The 19,100-nt window shown below is 42.0% G+C and overlaps 1 protein-coding gene across 3 annotated transcripts in view; it reads left to right on the top strand.

Annotated features, from left to right (window-relative positions):
• CAMK2A (calcium/calmodulin dependent protein kinase II alpha) overlaps positions 1-19,100 on the top strand; it is a 303,342-nt gene that overhangs the window by 141,313 nt on the left and 142,929 nt on the right. For all 3 annotated transcript variants that reach the window (XM_040345018.1, XM_040345016.1, XM_040345017.1), the window contains exon 3: positions 6,032-6,091. In XM_040345018.1, coding sequence (XP_040200952.1) covers positions 6,032-6,091 — 60 coding nt within the window. The remainder of the gene's footprint in view (positions 1-6,031; positions 6,092-19,100) is intronic.

Genomic DNA, 19,100 nt, shown 5'->3' with positions numbered 1-19,100 from the left:
GGGCCCTGGGCAGCTTCCCCGTTTGCCCTGTGGTAACGATGGCCCTGGGCGTCAAAGTGTAGCTCGTATGGCTTGGTTGGCTCTGCATAGACCAGGACTGGAGCGGTTGTTAGCTCCCATTCACACCTAGGCGTTTTTACGCCTGTAGTCCTACGCCGCTGCTGCCAGAGGGATGAAAACACATGTCCCTCTATGGAGATGGTTCACATCTCCACGCTGAACGCCGGACGCCTGCCGCCTGAAAAAAGGTCCCGGACCTTTTTTTCAGCAGGCTTTCGGCATTCGGCTAGGAGATGGGAACCATCTACATAGAGGGGGTCAATCTGGGGCACATCTAGGCGGACAATACCGGTGTTTTGTCGCCACAAATCGCGGTACAAAACGCTGCTATTTGTACCGCGATTTGCGCCGCGAATTTGTCTGCCTAGGTGTGAATGGAGCCTTAGGCTCCACTTCAGCTGCCTAAAACCTCTTCACACTTCGGAGTCCATTGTTACTGGACGGACTCTCTGGGTTTTCTGGATCCTCCAGTTGGTCTGACAGACTTCGCCAGATCAAGGTCAACATTTCAGCAAATCCCTTGACAAATCTTCTGCAATAAGAGCAGAATCCTAGAAATGACCTAAGCTCAGTCACGCTGGTAGGCGTATATCTATTTGTATGTGGAATATCTCTGAAATGATGTGAGATCTAACGTTAAAACCACTTGATCTTACCGGATCTAACGAATATCTATTAGCCGGAATGATTTTTGGCCCAAAAAATTGATAAGGGGGGGCCAGCCCCCCCTCATTAATCACTTAATAAGTCTCTAATTATGTGAGATCTAACGTTAAAATCACTTGATCTTACCGGATCTAACGAATATCTATTAGCCTGAATGATTTTTGGTCAAAAATATTGAGAAGGGGGGGCCAGCCCCCCCTCATTAGTCCTTGTATACACCCAATATCTGTATTTGTATGTGGAATATCTCTGAAATGATGTGAGATCTAACGTTAAAACCACTTGATCTTACCGGATCTAACGAATATCTATTAGCCTGAATAATTTTCGGCCAGAAAATTTGATAAGGGGGGGCCAACCCGTCCATATGTCCATGCATATGTACCACCTAAAATCTATTTTTATATGTGGAATATCTCGGAAACGATGTGAGATCTAACGTTAAAACCACTTGATCTTACCGGATCTAACGAATATCTATTAGCCGGAATGATTTTTGCCCCAAAAAATTGATGAGGGGGGGCCAGCCCCCCCTCATTAATCACTTAATAAGTCTCTAATTATGTGAGATCTAACGTTAAAACCACTTGATCTTACCGGATCTAACGAATATCTATTAGCCTGAATAATTTTCGGCCAGAAAATTTGATAAGGGGGGGGCCAACCCGTCCATATGTCCATGCATATGTACCACCTAAAATCTATTTTTATATGTGGAATATCTCGGAAACGATGTGAGATCTAACGTTAAACCACTTGATCTTACCGGATCTAACGAATATCTATTAGCCGGAATGATTTTTGGCCCAAAAAATTGATAAGGGGGGGCCAGCCCCCCCTCATTAATCACTTAATAAGTCTCTAATTATGTGAGATCTAACGTTAAAATCACTTGATCTTACCGGATCTAACGAATATCTATTAGCCTGAATGATTTTTGGTCAAAAATATTGATAAGGGGGGGCCAGCCCCCCCTCATTAGTCCTTGTATACACCCAATATCTGTATTTGTATGTGGAATATCTCTGAAATGATGTGAGATCTAACGTTAAAACCACTTGATCTTACCGGATCTAACGAATATCTATTAGCCTGAATGATTTTCGGCCAGAAAATTTGATAAGGGGGGGGCCAACCCGTCCATATGTCCATGCATATGTACCACCTAAAATCTATTTTTATATGTGGAATATCTCGGAAACGATGTGAGATCTAACGTTAAACCACTTGATCTTACCGGATCTAACGAATATCTATTAGCCGGAATGATTTTTGCCCCAAAAAATTGATGAGGGGGGGCCAGTCCCCCCTCATTAATCACTTAATAAGTCTCTAATTATGTGAGATCTAACGTTAAAACCACTTGATCTTACCGGATTTAACGAATATCTATTAGCCTGAATGATTTTTGGTCAAAAATATTGATAAGGGGGGGCCAGCCCCCCCTCATTAGTCCTTGTATACACCCAATATCTGTATTTGTATGTGGAATATCTCTGAAATGATGTGAGATCTAACGTTAAAACCAGTTGATCTTACCGGATCTAACGAATATCTATTAGCCTGAATGATTTTCGGCCAGAAAATTTGATAAGGGGGGGGCCAACCCGTCCATATGTCCATGCATATGTACCACCTAAAATCTATTTTTATATGTGGAATATCTCGGAAACGATGTGAGATCTAACGTTAAACCACTTGATCTTACCGGATCTAACGAATATCTATTAGCCGGAATGATTTTTGGCCCAAAAAATTGATAAGGGGGGGCCAGCCCCCCCTCATTAATCACTTAATAAGTCTCTAATTGTGTGAGATCTAACGTTAAAACCACTTGATCTTACCGGATCTAACGAATATCTATTAGCCTGAATAATTTTCGGCCAGAAAATTTGATAAGGGGGGGCCAACCCGTCCATATGTCCATGCATATGTACCACCTAAAATCTATTTTTATATGTGGAATATCTCGGAAATGATGTGAGATCTAACGTTAAAACCACTTGATCTTACCGGATCTAACGAATATCTATTAGCCGGAATGATTTTTGGCCCAAAAAATTGATAAGGGGGGGCCAGCCCCCCCTCATTAATCACTTAATAAGTCTCTAATTATGTGAGATCTAACGTTAAAATCACTTGATCTTACCGGATCTAACGAATATCTATTAGCCTGAATGATTTTTGGTCAAAAATATTGAGAAGGGGGGGCCAGCCCCCCCTCATTAGTCCTTGTATACACCCAATATCTGTATTTGTATGTGGAATATCTCTGAAATGATGTGAGATCTAACGTTAAAACCACTTGATCTTACCGGATCTAACGAATATCTATTAGCCTGAATAATTTTCGGCCAGAAAATTTGATAAGGGGGGGCCAACCCGTCCATATGTCCATGCATATGTACCACCTAAAATCTATTTTTATATGTGGAATATCTCGGAAACGATGTGAGATCTAACGTTAAAACCACTTGATCTTACCGGATCTAACGAATATCTATTAGCCGGAATGATTTTTGCCCCAAAAAATTGATGAGGGGGGGCCAGCCCCCCCTCATTAATCACTTAATAAGTCTCTAATTATGTGAGATCTAACGTTAAAACCACTTGATCTTACCGGATCTAACGAATATCTATTAGCCTGAATGATTTTTGGCCAGAAAATTTGATAGGGGGGGCTGACGACGGGTTAGCCCCCCAGCAAATAACTGTTAATATTGCTTCTTCTGTGTGAGATCTAACGCAAACAATGATTGATCTAACCTGATCTAACAAAGATCTAACAAATTGCATAAAAAAAGTAAAAATTTCTAATAAGGGGGGGCTAACCCGGCAGAGGTGCCTTTATCTCATAGCTATTAGCTTTTATCTCACTATAGTGCAAAACCTTAAAGTAGAAGTCTGGTTAAAAATCAACTAACCTTTAACCTACTCCTACCCTCATTCTTAGGCCCATGATAACTACTCTGTAAAGAAAAGATGTGTATACTTACCTAATCTACGGGTGGACTGGTCTGGTCATGTACTTGGGTCCCAGTGCCGACTTCAATGTAAAGGAGGTACAGCAAACAATGGATCTCCCATAGTACGTCTTTACAGTAGGTGACATCACCTCTCCTTCCTCTTCCCTGAAGGAAGGGAACTCATGTAACCAGACTGGAGCTTTGTTAGATTAGGTAAATTTACACATCTGACCTTTACAAGGATAGTTAGATAGGGCTTAGGGTCCTTTCACACGTGCGGACCGTTCGTCCGTTTTTTCATACGTCCGTTTACGGACTGCAATGCTTTCCAATGGGATAGCGTACGTTAGCGGATGAGCATCCGCTAACTTCCGTTAACATCTGTCTCCGTTAAGCTCCGTTTTTTTGAACAGAAAGAAAACCCTATTTTTCTTCCGGCAAAAAAATGGAACGGACAAAAAACGGATGTTAGCGGACGATCCGCTTAACATCCGATCCGCTAACATCCGTTTTTCATCAAAATATGTAATAAAAATAAAGTTCTAACAAAAAAAAAAAACAGATGAAAAACGGATGAAAAACGGATGAAAAACAGATGACAACTGATGAAAAACGGATGAAAAAACTGATCAACTGATGATAAAAAACTGATCTAAAAAACGGTCCGCACGTGTGAAAGGACCCTAAGAATGGAGGTGAGAGAAGGTTTAAAGAGGTTCTAATAGTTAAAAGTGTTATTTTTTACCTTAAAGCATTCTCCGCATTAAGGTAATAAAAAACTTTTAATAGTAGCCCCCCCCTGCCCCCACTAAATATTCACTTGACCTCAATCTCAGTCCAGCACTGTGCATGTCTGCAGCAGCTCTCACAGGCTTGGCTGAGAGCAGAAAGCAGGGGTTGAGCCGAGCTATGTGTCTGAATTGATGCAAAAAGCCTGGCTCAGGATCGAGTAAGCACAAGTATAAAGCCCATAGGAAGCAGCTTTCTATGATGGGGGCACTCGTTGGGGGGGGGGGGGGGCAGAAGGTCCGGTGGTTGACCTCAGAAGAGGAGGATTAGGCCTGCTCTGTGCAAGACCATTGCACAGAGCAGGTAAGTATGCCATGTTTATTATTTTAATAAATCAGATTTTGAAACTTAGCTGGGTTTTGATGGAGAAATAATAGTCATAGAGTAAATCACTGCTCATCCTTGCAATTGGAACCATGATGAGAACTCTTGGTGGTAGCTATATTGAAACTTTTTTTACTTACGATTCAGATGGATCAAGAATCATTCATTCATTAAAGTAGTCCTGATAAGCCTTGAGAACCTGGGTTTGGTATATGATTGTATGTTGGACACTTATTCTAAGTACTTCACCATTCTGATGGTAACATATTCCCACTATGGTGGTTAGTAATTTTATATTACATGCAGACAGTGTGAGGATGTTTTGGTCCATGTTTCCTGAATATAATGATTCTTCATTTTCAAAACAATACTTTGAATATATTCTGTCCTACTTGGCGGTTCCTTTATTCTTAGCGATGGAAAGTCCATGAGGTCCCTCATGCATTCTGAGATAGGCATCCCTAAGCTGGCTGGCGCCCGCAGGACTGTGGTTATCACACCTGGTTTTTAAAGAGATCTGGTCCATGTTCAATGCGATATTCTTTTCTGTAAGTGGATTTCCATTGATATTTGAGAAATCCAATGTTTATTATATTGGATTGTTTCCCTTATAATTCTTTACATTTTTATACATTTCTGATCATATAAAGACTTCCTATCTTGCCCCTCCAATCTTGCCCCTTAAGGATTTGGACTGAGGCAATTGAAACACGTTGGGGCTTATCCTGGCAGGATATGCTATACAAAGAGCCTTTGCAGTATATTGGAACTGATTCTGCACCAGGGCTTGTGTACATTTTAGGATGTGCTATGTTTTAACATGTTTTTGTATCAATAAAGTTGTTGCTAAACATTTTTTATATAATATGATGGTGGTATACTTGAGTGACTGCATTAAAGTCTCAAGGAGAGAACAAATAGAACAGTTATGCCGCGTACACACGATCAGGCTTTTGCCCGGCCAAATCACATCGGAATTCCGAAAGAATTCCATCGGAAAAATATAGAACATGTTCTATATCTAAACTCCGATGGAATTCATTGGAATTTCAGATGAAAAACTCAGATGGGGCTACACACGATCGGAAAATCCGATGGAAAAAGTCCATTCTATCGGAAATTCCGATCGTGTGTACGGGGCATTAGGTTTTGTTGGGACTTTTAAGTTGGCTAAGCTGCATGCATTTGAATGCCTTTGCAATAACTATATGTCTTATCTTTTCCAGATCACCAGAAGCTAGAACGTGAAGCACGAATTTGTCGTCTCTTGAAGCATCCGAACATAGGTTAGTCACCATCAGTTGTTATATGTGCAGTACATATACTGTATACTATCAAGACAACGGGGGGTATTTAAGAAAGGCAAATCCACTTTGCACTACAAGTGCACTTGGAAGTCCATTGAAAGTGCACTTGGAAGTGCATTGAAAGTGCACTTGGAAGTGCAGTCGCTGTAGATCAAAGGGGAAGATCTGAAATGAGGGGAAGATCTGCTGATTTTCTCATCCAATCCTGTGCAAGCTAAAATGCTTCATTTTTTAAGTGCATTTGCAGTGCAAAGTGGATTTGCCTTTCGTAAATAAACCCAATGCATACTTTTTTTGATTTGAAAAAAATAGGTAACAGCAGCAGCCGGTCCGCAAGGGGCGCATGGGCGCCGCCCCCTATTTTGCATGCATTTTGCATGCCTGGCGCAGGGCTCATAGCTTTCTATGATTTTTCTTTCCCAAGCACGATTAGAGCCTGAGGCTCTAAGTGGGTTGAACAAGGTTGGGCTCGGGGCTCAGAGCAGTGCGCCTTGAACCCACCCACTTGTGACACTAGTGGATCAGTATTCACTTTTGGTTTCCAGCTTCTCCTCCCAGGCCAATCAGGGCAGGAGGTGGATCTGAAGAAGACCAGGTTCGTCAGGAGGAGAAGTCGGGGAAAGCGGGCGGGTTAGGGTGAACCCCCCAAAAAGTTTAGCATCAGCCGCCACTGATAGTTAATATTCATTGATCACCATAGCAGGTATTACAGAATTGTTGCACTGACCTAGGCTTAAAGTAACTTTAAAAGAGAAGTATGGGTTTCTTTTTTTTTTTTTTTGATTCCTACTTAGGCCTAGGTCGATGCAGTATTGGTCCGATGCTGCATCTGTTCCCCGGCACCTCTGCACTGAAAACCGAGTGATCAGTCACAGTAGACTGTCAGTCACAGCTCTCTGCTCATCTCCCTCCACGCTCATTGGAGTGCTGAGTTGTGGAGGGGTGGAGAACGGCCATCCCAGGCTCTCCGCGACTAGTTGAGAGGCTGAGACAGGGGTCCGTCCAGGCTCCTAGTGGATCCAGACTCCCATTGTCAGGATAATGAGGTGCCTGGACTGATTTCTGTGATGTCAGCAGAGAGTGGACTGCTGAAAACGGGTCACAGGAGTGCAAAATGAACTGTACTCCTGTCATCAATAGGAGAAGCCCAGCCAAACAAGCTTTGGCTGGACTTCTCCTTTAACCTTTCTGATAAAGTTCATATTGTAAGACTCTGGGGTTGATTTACTAAAGGTATATTGATAGCTAGATTCAGGTAGGGGCGCGCAACGTTAGGCAGGCGTAGCGTATGGCATTAGGCAAGTGCTGTATTCACAAAGCACTTGCCTCCTAAGTTACGGCGGCGTAGCGTAAATTGGTCGGCGTAAGCGCGCCTAATTCAAATGAGGATGTGGGGGCGTGTTTTATGTATATTAACTGTGACACGACGTGATTGACGTTTTTTACGAACGGCGCATGCGCCGTCCGTGTACATATCCCAGTGTGCATTGCGCCTAAGTACGGCGCAAGGACGTATTGGTTTTGACATGAACGTAAATTACGTCCGCCCTATTTATGGACGACTTACGCAAACAACGTAAAATTTTCAAATTTCGACGCGGGAACGACGGCCATACTTAACATTGACCAGTCCAGCTATTTGATGGAATAACCTTACGCTGGAAAACGCCTTACGTAAACAGCGTATCTTTACTGCGACGGGCGCACGTACGTTCATGAATAGGCGTATCTAGTGATTTACATATTCTACGCCAAACTCAACGGAAGTGCCACCTAGCGGCCAGCCTAAATATTGCACCCTAAGATACGCCGGCGCAAGCTGTCGTATCTTAGCTAGGTTTAAGTGTATCTCAGTTTGAGAATACACTTAAACTTAGGACGGTGCAGATTCCGAGTTAGGTCGGCGTATCTACTGATACGCCGGCCTAACTCTCTGTGAATCTAGCTATGAGTACTTTGCACGTGCAGTTGCACTCATTTTCCCCAGAGCTTAGTGAATGTGGTGAAGCTTTACTTTGTAAAGAATACTCAATCAGGGGGAAGGAAATAAGAAGACAGCATTTTTGCTTGTACACATTTGGATGACGGAAATCAGCACCAGAACTTCATTCACTAAGCTCTGGGGAAAATAAATGCAACTGCCCTTACAAAGTGCACAGTCTATTTGCCTTTAGTAAACCAACCCCTTTGTGTTTTGAATTTCGATGGTAGCCACAAAGCAATGAACAAACAGGGATTCTTGGTGGGTCTTCTGCAAATAATTTATATACTTGTAAGGTTCATTGGAATCAGGGCCATCAACTATTGTTTAATGTAAAAAAAAAGTCCATAACCATCTAGAAATCTAGCCAAACATACTCAAGAACTAGAGATGAAGAATGTCTGAAAAGCACAAAGTAACACCAGATTTGTATCTAATTACTTTCCCAGAGGTGTATTTCATTATTAATAAATTAAAAAAACTTTCAAGTCTGATTGGAATCCTCTCTATATACTGGAGCTTTGAACTTTAGTCCTATGATCAAACGGGTTGGAAGAAGCAACTGTTCATTTTGCTGATAGCAGTCAATCATTTTCTCACTTTAATATTTGCACTGACATTTGGGAAAAGAAAAAGCAGTATTTGATTGGCTGTGTTGGGTAATCTTGCGGTCCTGTGTGCTGAACTTCCTGATATGAAGGTGGCTTAATGATATCATTACTGTATCTCTATCCTTGAGCTAAATGACAGCTAAATGAGTTTAATGGGAATAAAAGAACAGGTGCATATGGGATAGAATTTTAATTTTATAAAAGCAAGAGGTGGAGGGGTAGAGGTGACTGTGCTGTCATCATGTTTGCTGAGAAAAGGGACCTAATTAGGGCAGAAGTGACTTCATCAAGGGACTCAGTCAATCTCAATTGACCCCTGATGAAGTCACGTGACTTCATCAAGGGACTCAGTCAATCTCAATTGACCCCTGATGAAGTCACTTGAGCGTGACATAATGGGTAGGGCATCCCTGACCAGAAGTTATGTTTGGAGATCAAAGTATGCCGAGTATATACCAAAGGTATTCCTACTTTTTTAATATGAGTTATTCCTTTAATAAAAAAGTTTTATTGGGAATATTACACTATGGGAGGTCACTTTGTTTTTTCCCTAACACATGGATAAGCGCATGTGAGGGAGTCTTAAAGGGACCACCACCACTGGATATCCAAATCAACTGAAAAGGACTACAATTGGGCTAACATTGTTGGAGGATGATTTCTATATGAAATCAAAAGCGTATTTTATTACTCACTAAGGTGAGAATACTGGGAGCACTTAGATGTCACGATTGGGTTGAAGTACACCATTTATTTTTATGTTGTCACATTGAGGTTTCCTTTACTAAAGACAGAGGAATGGGCAGTTTATTTATTATTGGATACGGACTATTATGTACTTTTAGCACATGTGCACTTTACTTTAAACAAATTACTGTAATGCACATTTTTATGATTTTTTGATGAATTGATATATATTTTTATTATGGACTATTTGAGGTTTATTAGTTGGAGGTATTATGTTTTACCTTTGATTTGTGCAACACTTATATATATATATATTATTTCATTACTGGTGGGAACAACCACACCGGGAACTAACTTTGAGCACGTATCATTTAAATTATTTGGTTCACACTACAGATTGTTTTGCACAGAGGTATCACATTGGTATTATTTATTATTGGTTATTGCATATTAATTAAAGGTACTGAAATCTATTTTTAAAGTGTTACTAAACCCAGGACCCTGCATTCGCTATATCTGGTCTCGTACAGTACACAGAACATGGAAATGCAATTATTTTAGTAAATATAGACTGCTAAATACCTTTGCTCGTCAGCCGTATATACTGTAGCAGTCTTGTGACTTCTATCAGTGTCCAGCCGAGCACCAGTTATAGCTTGTAGGAAGAGTTTTCATTCTCCTCTGACTGTCCTATGAGACTATATATAAAACGGTAGTGAATTTGTGCTTCCCTTAGGACAGGTGTAGTGATATACACAACCTGAAACAACTAATGAACTAAAGGGTTAATTACAAATATAAGCAGGACAACACCTGCTAATCAACCACAGTGGTGTTTAAAATAAATAGTGATGGGACAGAAAAAAATTCTTATACGGTGCTGCTAATTGTGAAACTGCTGAAATACAGAGATAATAAGGACAAATATATAGCGCAACCCCCAATGTGAAAAAATGCAACACTCAATGAAGAATGTAAAAAATGTAACAAGTAATACATAAAAAGTGAATCAGTGTAACCATTACACCAGATTAAATGAAATGTATAAAGTCCACTGAATAAAACAGGAAAAAACACTCAATCGCTGTGCAAAGGATAACTGGTATCTCCAACAGTAATGTTATTTTACTAAGCAGGATGGCAACATCGAAACTAAATAAATTTGTGGGTCTGCTGTGACAAGCTGGCGGGATGTGTAAAACACATATAGTCCACTTGTAATGAAAGCGAGCGCTGAGTCACCACTCAAAGGGGCGGCTGAATCCTCCACACAAACTACAGCTTCAATTATGCAGAAAATAGGATGTAATAATCCAGGCTGTGTAGCCCCTTACCAGAAAAGATGGATCTCTATGCCAAGAGATCATATAGGCATAAGGTAAGGATTTCTTTGTGCCAGGGGGATGCAGGAAACTGGAGATCCGTCTTCCCGGGTTCTCAGAGACACTCACACTCTGTTCCGCTCAGCTTGTCTGCAGTTCTTCCAGAAGTATCGTAGGCAGGAAATGGAATTAGAGGAAAGAAAAAGACTTCATAGCGCAACCAATTTAAAAAATGTTCTTATGAACACTTTTATTTGAAAAAAAATGTGGCAACAGACATCTAGGTTTGGCAACCACTTTCAACTTTATTGAAAAAGTGGTTGACAAACCTAGATGTCTATTGCCACATTTTTTTTCAAATAAAAGTGTTCATAAGAACATTTTTTAAATTGGTTGCGCTATGAAGTATTTTTCTTTCCTCTAATTCCATTTCCTGCCTACGATACTTCTGGGAGAACTGCAGACAAGCTGAGCGGAACAGAGTGTGAGTGTCTCTGAGAACCCGGGAAGACGGATCTCCAGTTCTCGCTCTCTCACCCCCCCCCCTCTTTTCCTGCGGCCTGCCAGGTTGCATGCTCTGATAAGGGTCTGTTATGGATTTTTGGGGGGAACCCCACGCCATTTGTTTTTTATTTTGGCGTGGGGTTTCCCTTAAAATCCATACCAGACCTGAAGGGTCATTGCTGTTCACAATGCTTTTTTACAGGCTAAAGCCCATGTGAAGCACGCCTAAAATTGCTTGCAACTGATAGGGCAAATGGTTCCCTATTTTGTAAGATACACAAGCAGTAGTCATCAATCTTGCATGACTGCACAATTCTCCAATCAAGTGCGACTTAAATTGTTCCAATATGCTACTGCGTACGACTTGTGTAGCTTACACTGCCAGGAGCCATTTATTTCATCTATTCAGCGATCATTTACTACTCTCAGCAATAATTTACTATCAAAGCCAATAATAGGGCTGAGCTTTTCCAAGTCTCTTGTGTAGCTTTAGCTTTTCCTGCAGAGCAGTTGGCCAAACCTGGGACAGTCTCCGAAAACAGAATATAGCAGTATATCATACAGGTAAAAGTTATGTTAGTATAAAACAGAGAAAAACCGCCATGCTGAGAGCCATTTTAAAGGCAACATCATTTGTGTCAACTGCTGCAGCCATTTATATTTTTGTTTATTTCTTCTCATTTCCCCCCTTCATAATATTCTACATAAACACAAGCAATAAAAATATTTAATGCACATTAGGAACATGAGCACCTGACAGAGCGGCACAATTTTATGTGTGGATTTCTGCTGCTGTGGCAATACTGCTGCACACATACTAGCACATACAGAACTGTGGTGCCAGGGATTTATTAATGTTTCATATCATTTATGAGCAGCCTGTCAGGTTCAATCTGTCTCCCCAACACCAGGCGAGAACCTCTTTCTCTCTCTCTCTCTCTCTCTCTCTCTCTCTCTCTCTCTTTATATGGGACAGGAGAACTGCCTTTTGCAGTGAGGTTTCCATGGCAACAGAATTCAGAAGCACACATGGAGATTCAAGAGTAGGAAGCACTTATAAACCTACGAAACAAACCCATGCCTATGACAATAAGAAAATAATTCTACAAGGCGATTTATGCCACAATGTGTGTAATTAGGAGTTTATGTGCTAATTGGAGCAAAACATGCATTACAATAACAATTTCAGTCGATTTCAGTGTTGTATTTCGCATCGGTTTGATTGTAGGCTTACCTGTTTAATTTTAAACACATCGCTTAAACTTAACAAAAATGTAATATACACTTGATGCCCGCGCTATAGCCTAAAGACAGATATATTGCCAGGATGTACATGGATGCCCTCCCGTGCTTGCGGACTCGGCTGATCACAGATCGGACTAAATGGCCCATCACGGCCCTTTACCATGTGATCAGTTGTCAACCAATGACAGCTGATCACATGATGTAAACAGACGCTGGTAATCAGCTTTTTTTCCCCTCACATTGATAGCATATGGAGAAAAAAATAACTCCAATTGCCAGCTTCTGTAAAAGGGACATTACAGTCACCACCAGTGCTGCTAACCAGTGCCCATAGCTCCATACTGTCCCTGATTTGGAGCAAAGTCCCTCTGTCCCTCATTCCTCCTCATTTTGGTCTGATCTATATAGATGTATATAAAATGCACTTTTTATCTATCAAAAAGTGTTTTCCAGCGCTAAACCTTTCTTTTTTTTTTTTTTATTCTTTTTTTTTGTTTTTCTTTCCCTCTTTTTAAAAAAACAAAAACAAACAGGGTATATAAATATTGCATTACGGTTTCAAAGTCGGCTAATATCTCATATACCATTCAAATGATATATTTTTTTCTTTCTTTTTTTTACACATATAATACATCAAGAGAAATAATACATCAAAAAGGCCTTTCTTCAATTCCAATTTAGATTCTTCCTTTAACTCCATTTTTACTCATTCCCTGTTTTCTTTCCCCCGTTCCCTCCTCAAGACCCCAATCTCATCCACTCCTCATCTCCACTATACGTGGAAAAATGGGAAGAGGGGGGGGAATACTTGTTGTCTCCTCTGGTGCATGATGTCCAAAATACCTTCCTTTTACTCTCTCCCTACCGGACTAATTATTGTCCTTACTCCCCTAATAGCTTTTTACCTTCTTCTGATTGTACAAATATCTCCCATGGTGCCCATATTATTTTGATTTGTTATTTCCTATCTATCTTCATTGGCAAAAGTTTCCCCATTCTTCTGACTTTATTGAGCCACATTGAGATTGAGGGTGCATTTGAATCCTTCCAATTTATTGCGATACAGCTTTTTGCCACATTTATCAGATGGCACAGAACTGACTTCATATATCTTTTGGGTGGTATTTGTGTATAATGTAACACGAAAAAAGCTGGATCCTCTGGAATCTGATACTCAGTAAATATTTGAGTGATTTTCTGCACTGTTTGCCAGAATTGTCTTATTACTGGGCAAGCCCAGAATATATGTATCATTGTCCCTTTCTCCCTGCATCCTCTCCAGCACCTGTCAGAAACTTCTGAGTTTTGTTTTATTTAACCACTTGACAACTGGGCACTTAAACACCCTTAATAACCAGACCAATTTTCAGCTTTCGGTGCTCTCACATTTTGAATGACAATAACTCAGTCATACAACACTGTAACCAAATGAAATTTTTGTCCTTTTTTTCCCACAAATAGAGCTTTCTTTTGGTGGTATTTGATCACCTCTGCGGTTTTTATTTTTTCCGCTAATAATGAAAAAAGAACGAAAATTTTGTAAAAAAATGATTTTTTTTTCATTTCTATTATAACATTTTGCAAAAAATGAATTTTTCTTCATAAATTTGGCCTAAAATGTATACTGCTACATATCTTTGGTTAAAAAAAAAAAAATTGGGTTATTATTTAGTCTGGGTGAAAGTTATAGGGTCTACAAGCTATGGTACCAATTACTGAAAATGTATCAATTTGATCACATCTGAAGTACTGACGGCCTTTCTCATTTCTTGAGACCCTAACATGCCAGAAAAGTACAAATACCCCCTAAATGACCCCTTTTTGGAAAGAAGACATTCCAAGGTATTTAGAAAGAGGCATGGTGAGTTTTTTGAAGTTGTAATTTTTTCCCACAATTCTTTTCAAAATCAAGTTTTTTTTTATTTTTATTTTTTTTCCACAAAAGTTTCATATTAGCAGGTTATTTCTCGCACACAGCATATTCATACCACAAAATACACCCCAAAACACATTCTGCTATTCCTCCCGAGTATGGCGATACCACATGTGTGAGACTTTTACACAGCGTGGCCACATACAGAGGCCCAACATGCAGGGAGCACCATCAGGCGTTCTGGAGCACCCAGACCAGTTCTGACATTTCTCTCCTACATGTAAAAATCATCATTTATTTGCTAGAAAATTACATAGAACCCCAAAACATTATATATGCTTTTTTAGCAAAGACCCTAGAGAATACAATGGCGGTCGTTGCAACTTTTTATCGCGCATGGTATTTGCACAGCAATTTTTCGAACGCATTTTTTTGGGAAATAAAACAGTTTTGTGCTTTTTAAAAAAAAAAACATTAAAGTTAGCCCAATGTTTTTGCATAATATGAAAGATGAAGTTACGCCGAGTAAATAAATACCCAACATGTCACCCTTCAATATTGCACACGCTTGTGGAATGGCGCCAAACTTCGCTACTTAAAAATCCCCATAGGCGACGTTTTAAATGTTTTTACTGGTTACATGTTTTTAGTTACAGAGGAGGTCTAGGGCCAAAATGATTGCTCTCGCTCTAACGTTCGCATCGATACCCCACATGTGTGGTTTGAACACCGTTTTCATATGTGGGCGGGACTTACGTACACATTCGCTTCTGTATACGAGCACGCGGGAACAGGGGCGCTTTAAATATTTTTATTTTATTTTTATTGTTCATTTTACTTTATTTATTTTAGTTTGACACGTTTTTCCCCAAAAATAAATGTTTTGATCACTTTTATTCCAATTACAAGGAATGTAAACATCCCTTGTAATAGGAATATAGCATGACAGGTCCTCTTTACAGTGAGATATGGGGTCAATAAGACCCCACATCTCACCTCTAGGCTGGGAAGCCTGAAAAAAAACAAAAAAAAAAAAACGATCCTGGCTTCGATCGGAGCGGTGAGTCAGAAGAAGCACCGGAGGGCGAAGGGAGTGGGGACGTCCACTTTTGCCTCCCGTAAGAACGATCAAGAGGCGGAACAGCCGCCATGATCGTTCTTATGGTGTAGGGAATCGCTGGCTGAAAAAAATGATATCTGAATGATGCCTGTAGCTGCAGGCATCATTTAGATATCCCTGCACAAAGTCAAGGACCTCATATGACGTGGGCGGGAAGTGGTTAAAACACATTTTTTTCTGGGTATTGCAGAGTATTGGCCGGGGTATTGCAAAGTATTGGTGTTGGGGTATTGCAGAGTATTGGTGTTGGGGTATTGCAGAGTATTGGTGTTGGGGTATTGCAGAGTATTGGTGTTGGGGTATTGCAGAGTATGGTGCGGGGGTATTGCAGAGTATGGTGCGGGGGGTATTGCAAAGTATTGGCCGGGGTATTGCAAAGTATTGGCCGGGGTATTGCAAAGTATTGGCCGGGGTATTGCAAAGTATTGGCCGGGGTATTGCAAAGTATTGGTGCGGGGGTATTGCAGAGTATGGTGCGGGGGTATTGCAGAGTATTGTGTGGGGGGTATTGCAGAGTATTGTGTGGGGGGTATTGCAGAGTATTGTGTGGGGGGTATTGCAGAGTATTGTGTGGGGGGTATTGCAGAGTATTGTGTGGAGGGTATTGCAGAGTATTGTGCGGGGGGTATTGCAGAGTATTGTGCGGGGGGTATTGCAAAGTATTGGTGCGGGGGTATTGCAGAGTATGGTGCAGGGGTATTGCAGAGTATGGTGCAGGGGTATTGCAGAGTATTGTGTGGGGGGTATTGCAGAGTATTGCGCGGGGGTATTGCAGAGTATTGCGCGGGGGTTTTGCAGAGTATTGCGCGGGGGTTTTGCAGAGTATTGCGCGGGGGTTTTGCAGAGTATTGCGCGGGGGTTTTGCAGAGTATTGCGCGGGGGTTTTGCAGAGTATTGCGCGGGGGTATTGCAGAGTATTGCGCGGGGGGTATTGCAGAGTATTGCGCGGGGGGTATTGCAGAGTATTGCGCGGGGGGGTATTGCAGAGTATTGCGCGGGGGGTATTGCAGATTATTGCGCAGGGGGTATTGCAGAGTAATTGCGCAGGGAAGGCAGAGCATTGCAGAGTATTGCGCAGGGAAGGCAGAGTATTGCAGGGGTTAATGCAGAGTATTGCACAGGGAAGGAAGAGTATTGCAGGGGGTTAATGCAGAGTATTGCACAGGGAAGGAAGAGTATCTCAGGGGGTTAATGCAGAGTATTGCACAGGGAAGGAAGAGTATTGCAGGGGGTTAATGCAGAGTATTGCACAGGGAAGGCAGAGTATTGCAGGGGTTAATGCAGAGTATTGCACAGGGAAGGAAGAGTATTGCAGGGGGTTAATGCAGAGTATTGCACAGGGAAGGAAGAGTATCTCAGGGGGTTAATGCAGAGTATTGCACAGGGAAGGAAGAGTATTGCAGGGGGTTAATGCAGAGTATTGCACAGGGAAGGCAGACTATTGCAGGGGTTAATGCAGGGATGGCTGAGCAGGGATGGATGGATCTGTGACTGCAATAGTCACAGATCCATCCCACACTGCTGCTGCCATCCGCGCTCTCCTCTCACACTGTACCGATCGGTACAGCGAGAGGAGGGAGGAACCGGCGTCATCAAATGACGCCGGTTTGTTTACCTGTGATCGCGCCGTCATTGGACGGCGCGATCACATGGTAAAAGACCGCGGTTGTCGGTCAGTTACCTTGATCTGTGTAGCGCCGGGTCTCATAGACCCGGCGCGCACAGAATTTTCAGTGTGCGCGCCCGAGGCGGCGCGCATTACTGCTTCTGGTGGGCGCCGTTAAATAACGGCGACCCCCAGTTAAGCAACCACCTTGCCGCCGTTATATGACGGCGGCTGGTGGTTAAGTGGTTAAGACAGATGGCGTATAATACCAACGTGTTAATATTTTATAATTTAATTCTTGTATTTTCGTACACCTTGAAGATTTTAATGACAGGTCTATAATATTCTGGCATTGTGCTGGGGAGAAGGTTTGGCCTAAATCTCTCTCCTATTTGGCCAGGCATGACATTTTAAAGTCTTCTGGGGGTGCAGTCAACAGTGCAGGGCTCAAGTCCTGCGGGAACGTGTGGGAACGGAGTTCCTGCACTTTTTTCACAGCAGGAACGCAGTTCCCTTTGCAGGACTAGAGCAGCCGAGCCACCCGAGCCAATCCTTCACTAAGCGACGATGCCCATCTCGAGCCACTGTCAGGGGCAGGCAAACCTTAGTAATCCTTTATGTTACTGGCCGCTTCCTGTATATGGATTCATCGGGTAGTGTGCGGGTATTCTGTCACTTCCTCTATGCCGCAATGTCGCCTGGGAGCTTTTGTCATTGTTCCTAGGAGACGTTGCGGAGGTCTGCCGCGATTTATCGCGGGATTTACAAAAAACTTGCGGTTTAGTATTTATGCATATGAGCGTATCATTTTTATTTTTTTTGGTGGGGGGAGTGGATCTTGGGTGGGAGTTCCTACACTTTTTTCCCCAGGACTTGACCCCTGCAACAGTGTATACATTTTTGAAACAACGTGGGGAGGGGTTCCCCTCCCTCACAATATTCCTCAAATTTTGTTAATGTCCAAATGTAATTTTCTGCATTACCCAGGGTTTCTAAATAATGTCAAACCTGCCGAGCTTGCCATATAGGGATTTCGAATCGCCCTCCTCTTTGTATTAATTCACAGATTGTTGGCCACCCCCTATCTCCTGAAAAGTGTGAGGCTTGAAATCTGCCTTTTTCTCTTAATTTCTTAAATATTTGGGATTCCATGCCTGGCTGAAACTCTGGGTTTCCTATAATCGGGAAAAGGGGAGAATTTTTAGTAGAGAATTTAGGATTCTGGCATACTTTGTTGCCTGTCCATAAGGTTGGGCCTATCGTAGGGTGAGTTTGGACTATGTGGGGTAATGCCATATACCACCATAATGCCCTATTTAAGGGCACTGGGCACATTTGTTTCTCAATAGTAATCCACAGTCTATGATCCCCATGTCTACTCATATCTGGTGCTTATATTCCTCCTGCCCTTTTGGGTAAGGTCAATCATTTTCTACCTACCCTTGGCCATTTACTAGCCCAGATAAATGTAGTAAATGCAGCCTGGACTTGACTGAAGTAAGACATGCGGATTTTAATCGGCAGTGCTTGAAAAAGATAGAGAAATTTTGGCACTGCACTCATTTTTAGGATATTACATCTCCCAAACCATGAATGCATACCTCTACTTCAGCCTTCCAACAATGTTCTAACTGTGCTAAGTATTGGTCTAAAATTTAATTCAAAAGTATCCTTTAAAGGAGTTCTCCAAGCTAAAACTTTTAACCCCCGCTGTGCCCGGGCTGTAAAACTATACAAAATAAACTTTCACTTACCTGCCTACGATCCCCCGTTGTTCCGATATCGCCGTCCCGTTCTCCGGTCCCGGTCTCTTCCACTTCCTGCGGGTCGGTGACTCACAGTGCGCTCAGCCTATCAGCGGCCGCAACGGGACATTGCTGCGGCCGCTGATAGGCTGAGCGCACTGTGAGTCACCGACCCGCAGGAAGTGGAAGAGACCGGGACCGGAGAACGGGACGGCGATATCGGAACAACGGGGGATCGTAGGCAGGTAAGTGAAAGTTTATTTTGTATAGTTTTACAGCCCGGGCACAGCGGGG

This window comes from Rana temporaria, chromosome 3, assembly GCF_905171775.1.
Source record: "Rana temporaria chromosome 3, aRanTem1.1, whole genome shotgun sequence".
In the NCBI taxonomy this organism is placed as follows: Eukaryota; Metazoa; Chordata; class Amphibia; order Anura; family Ranidae; genus Rana; species Rana temporaria.
This window is presented reverse-complemented; position numbering and strand designations above follow the sequence as displayed.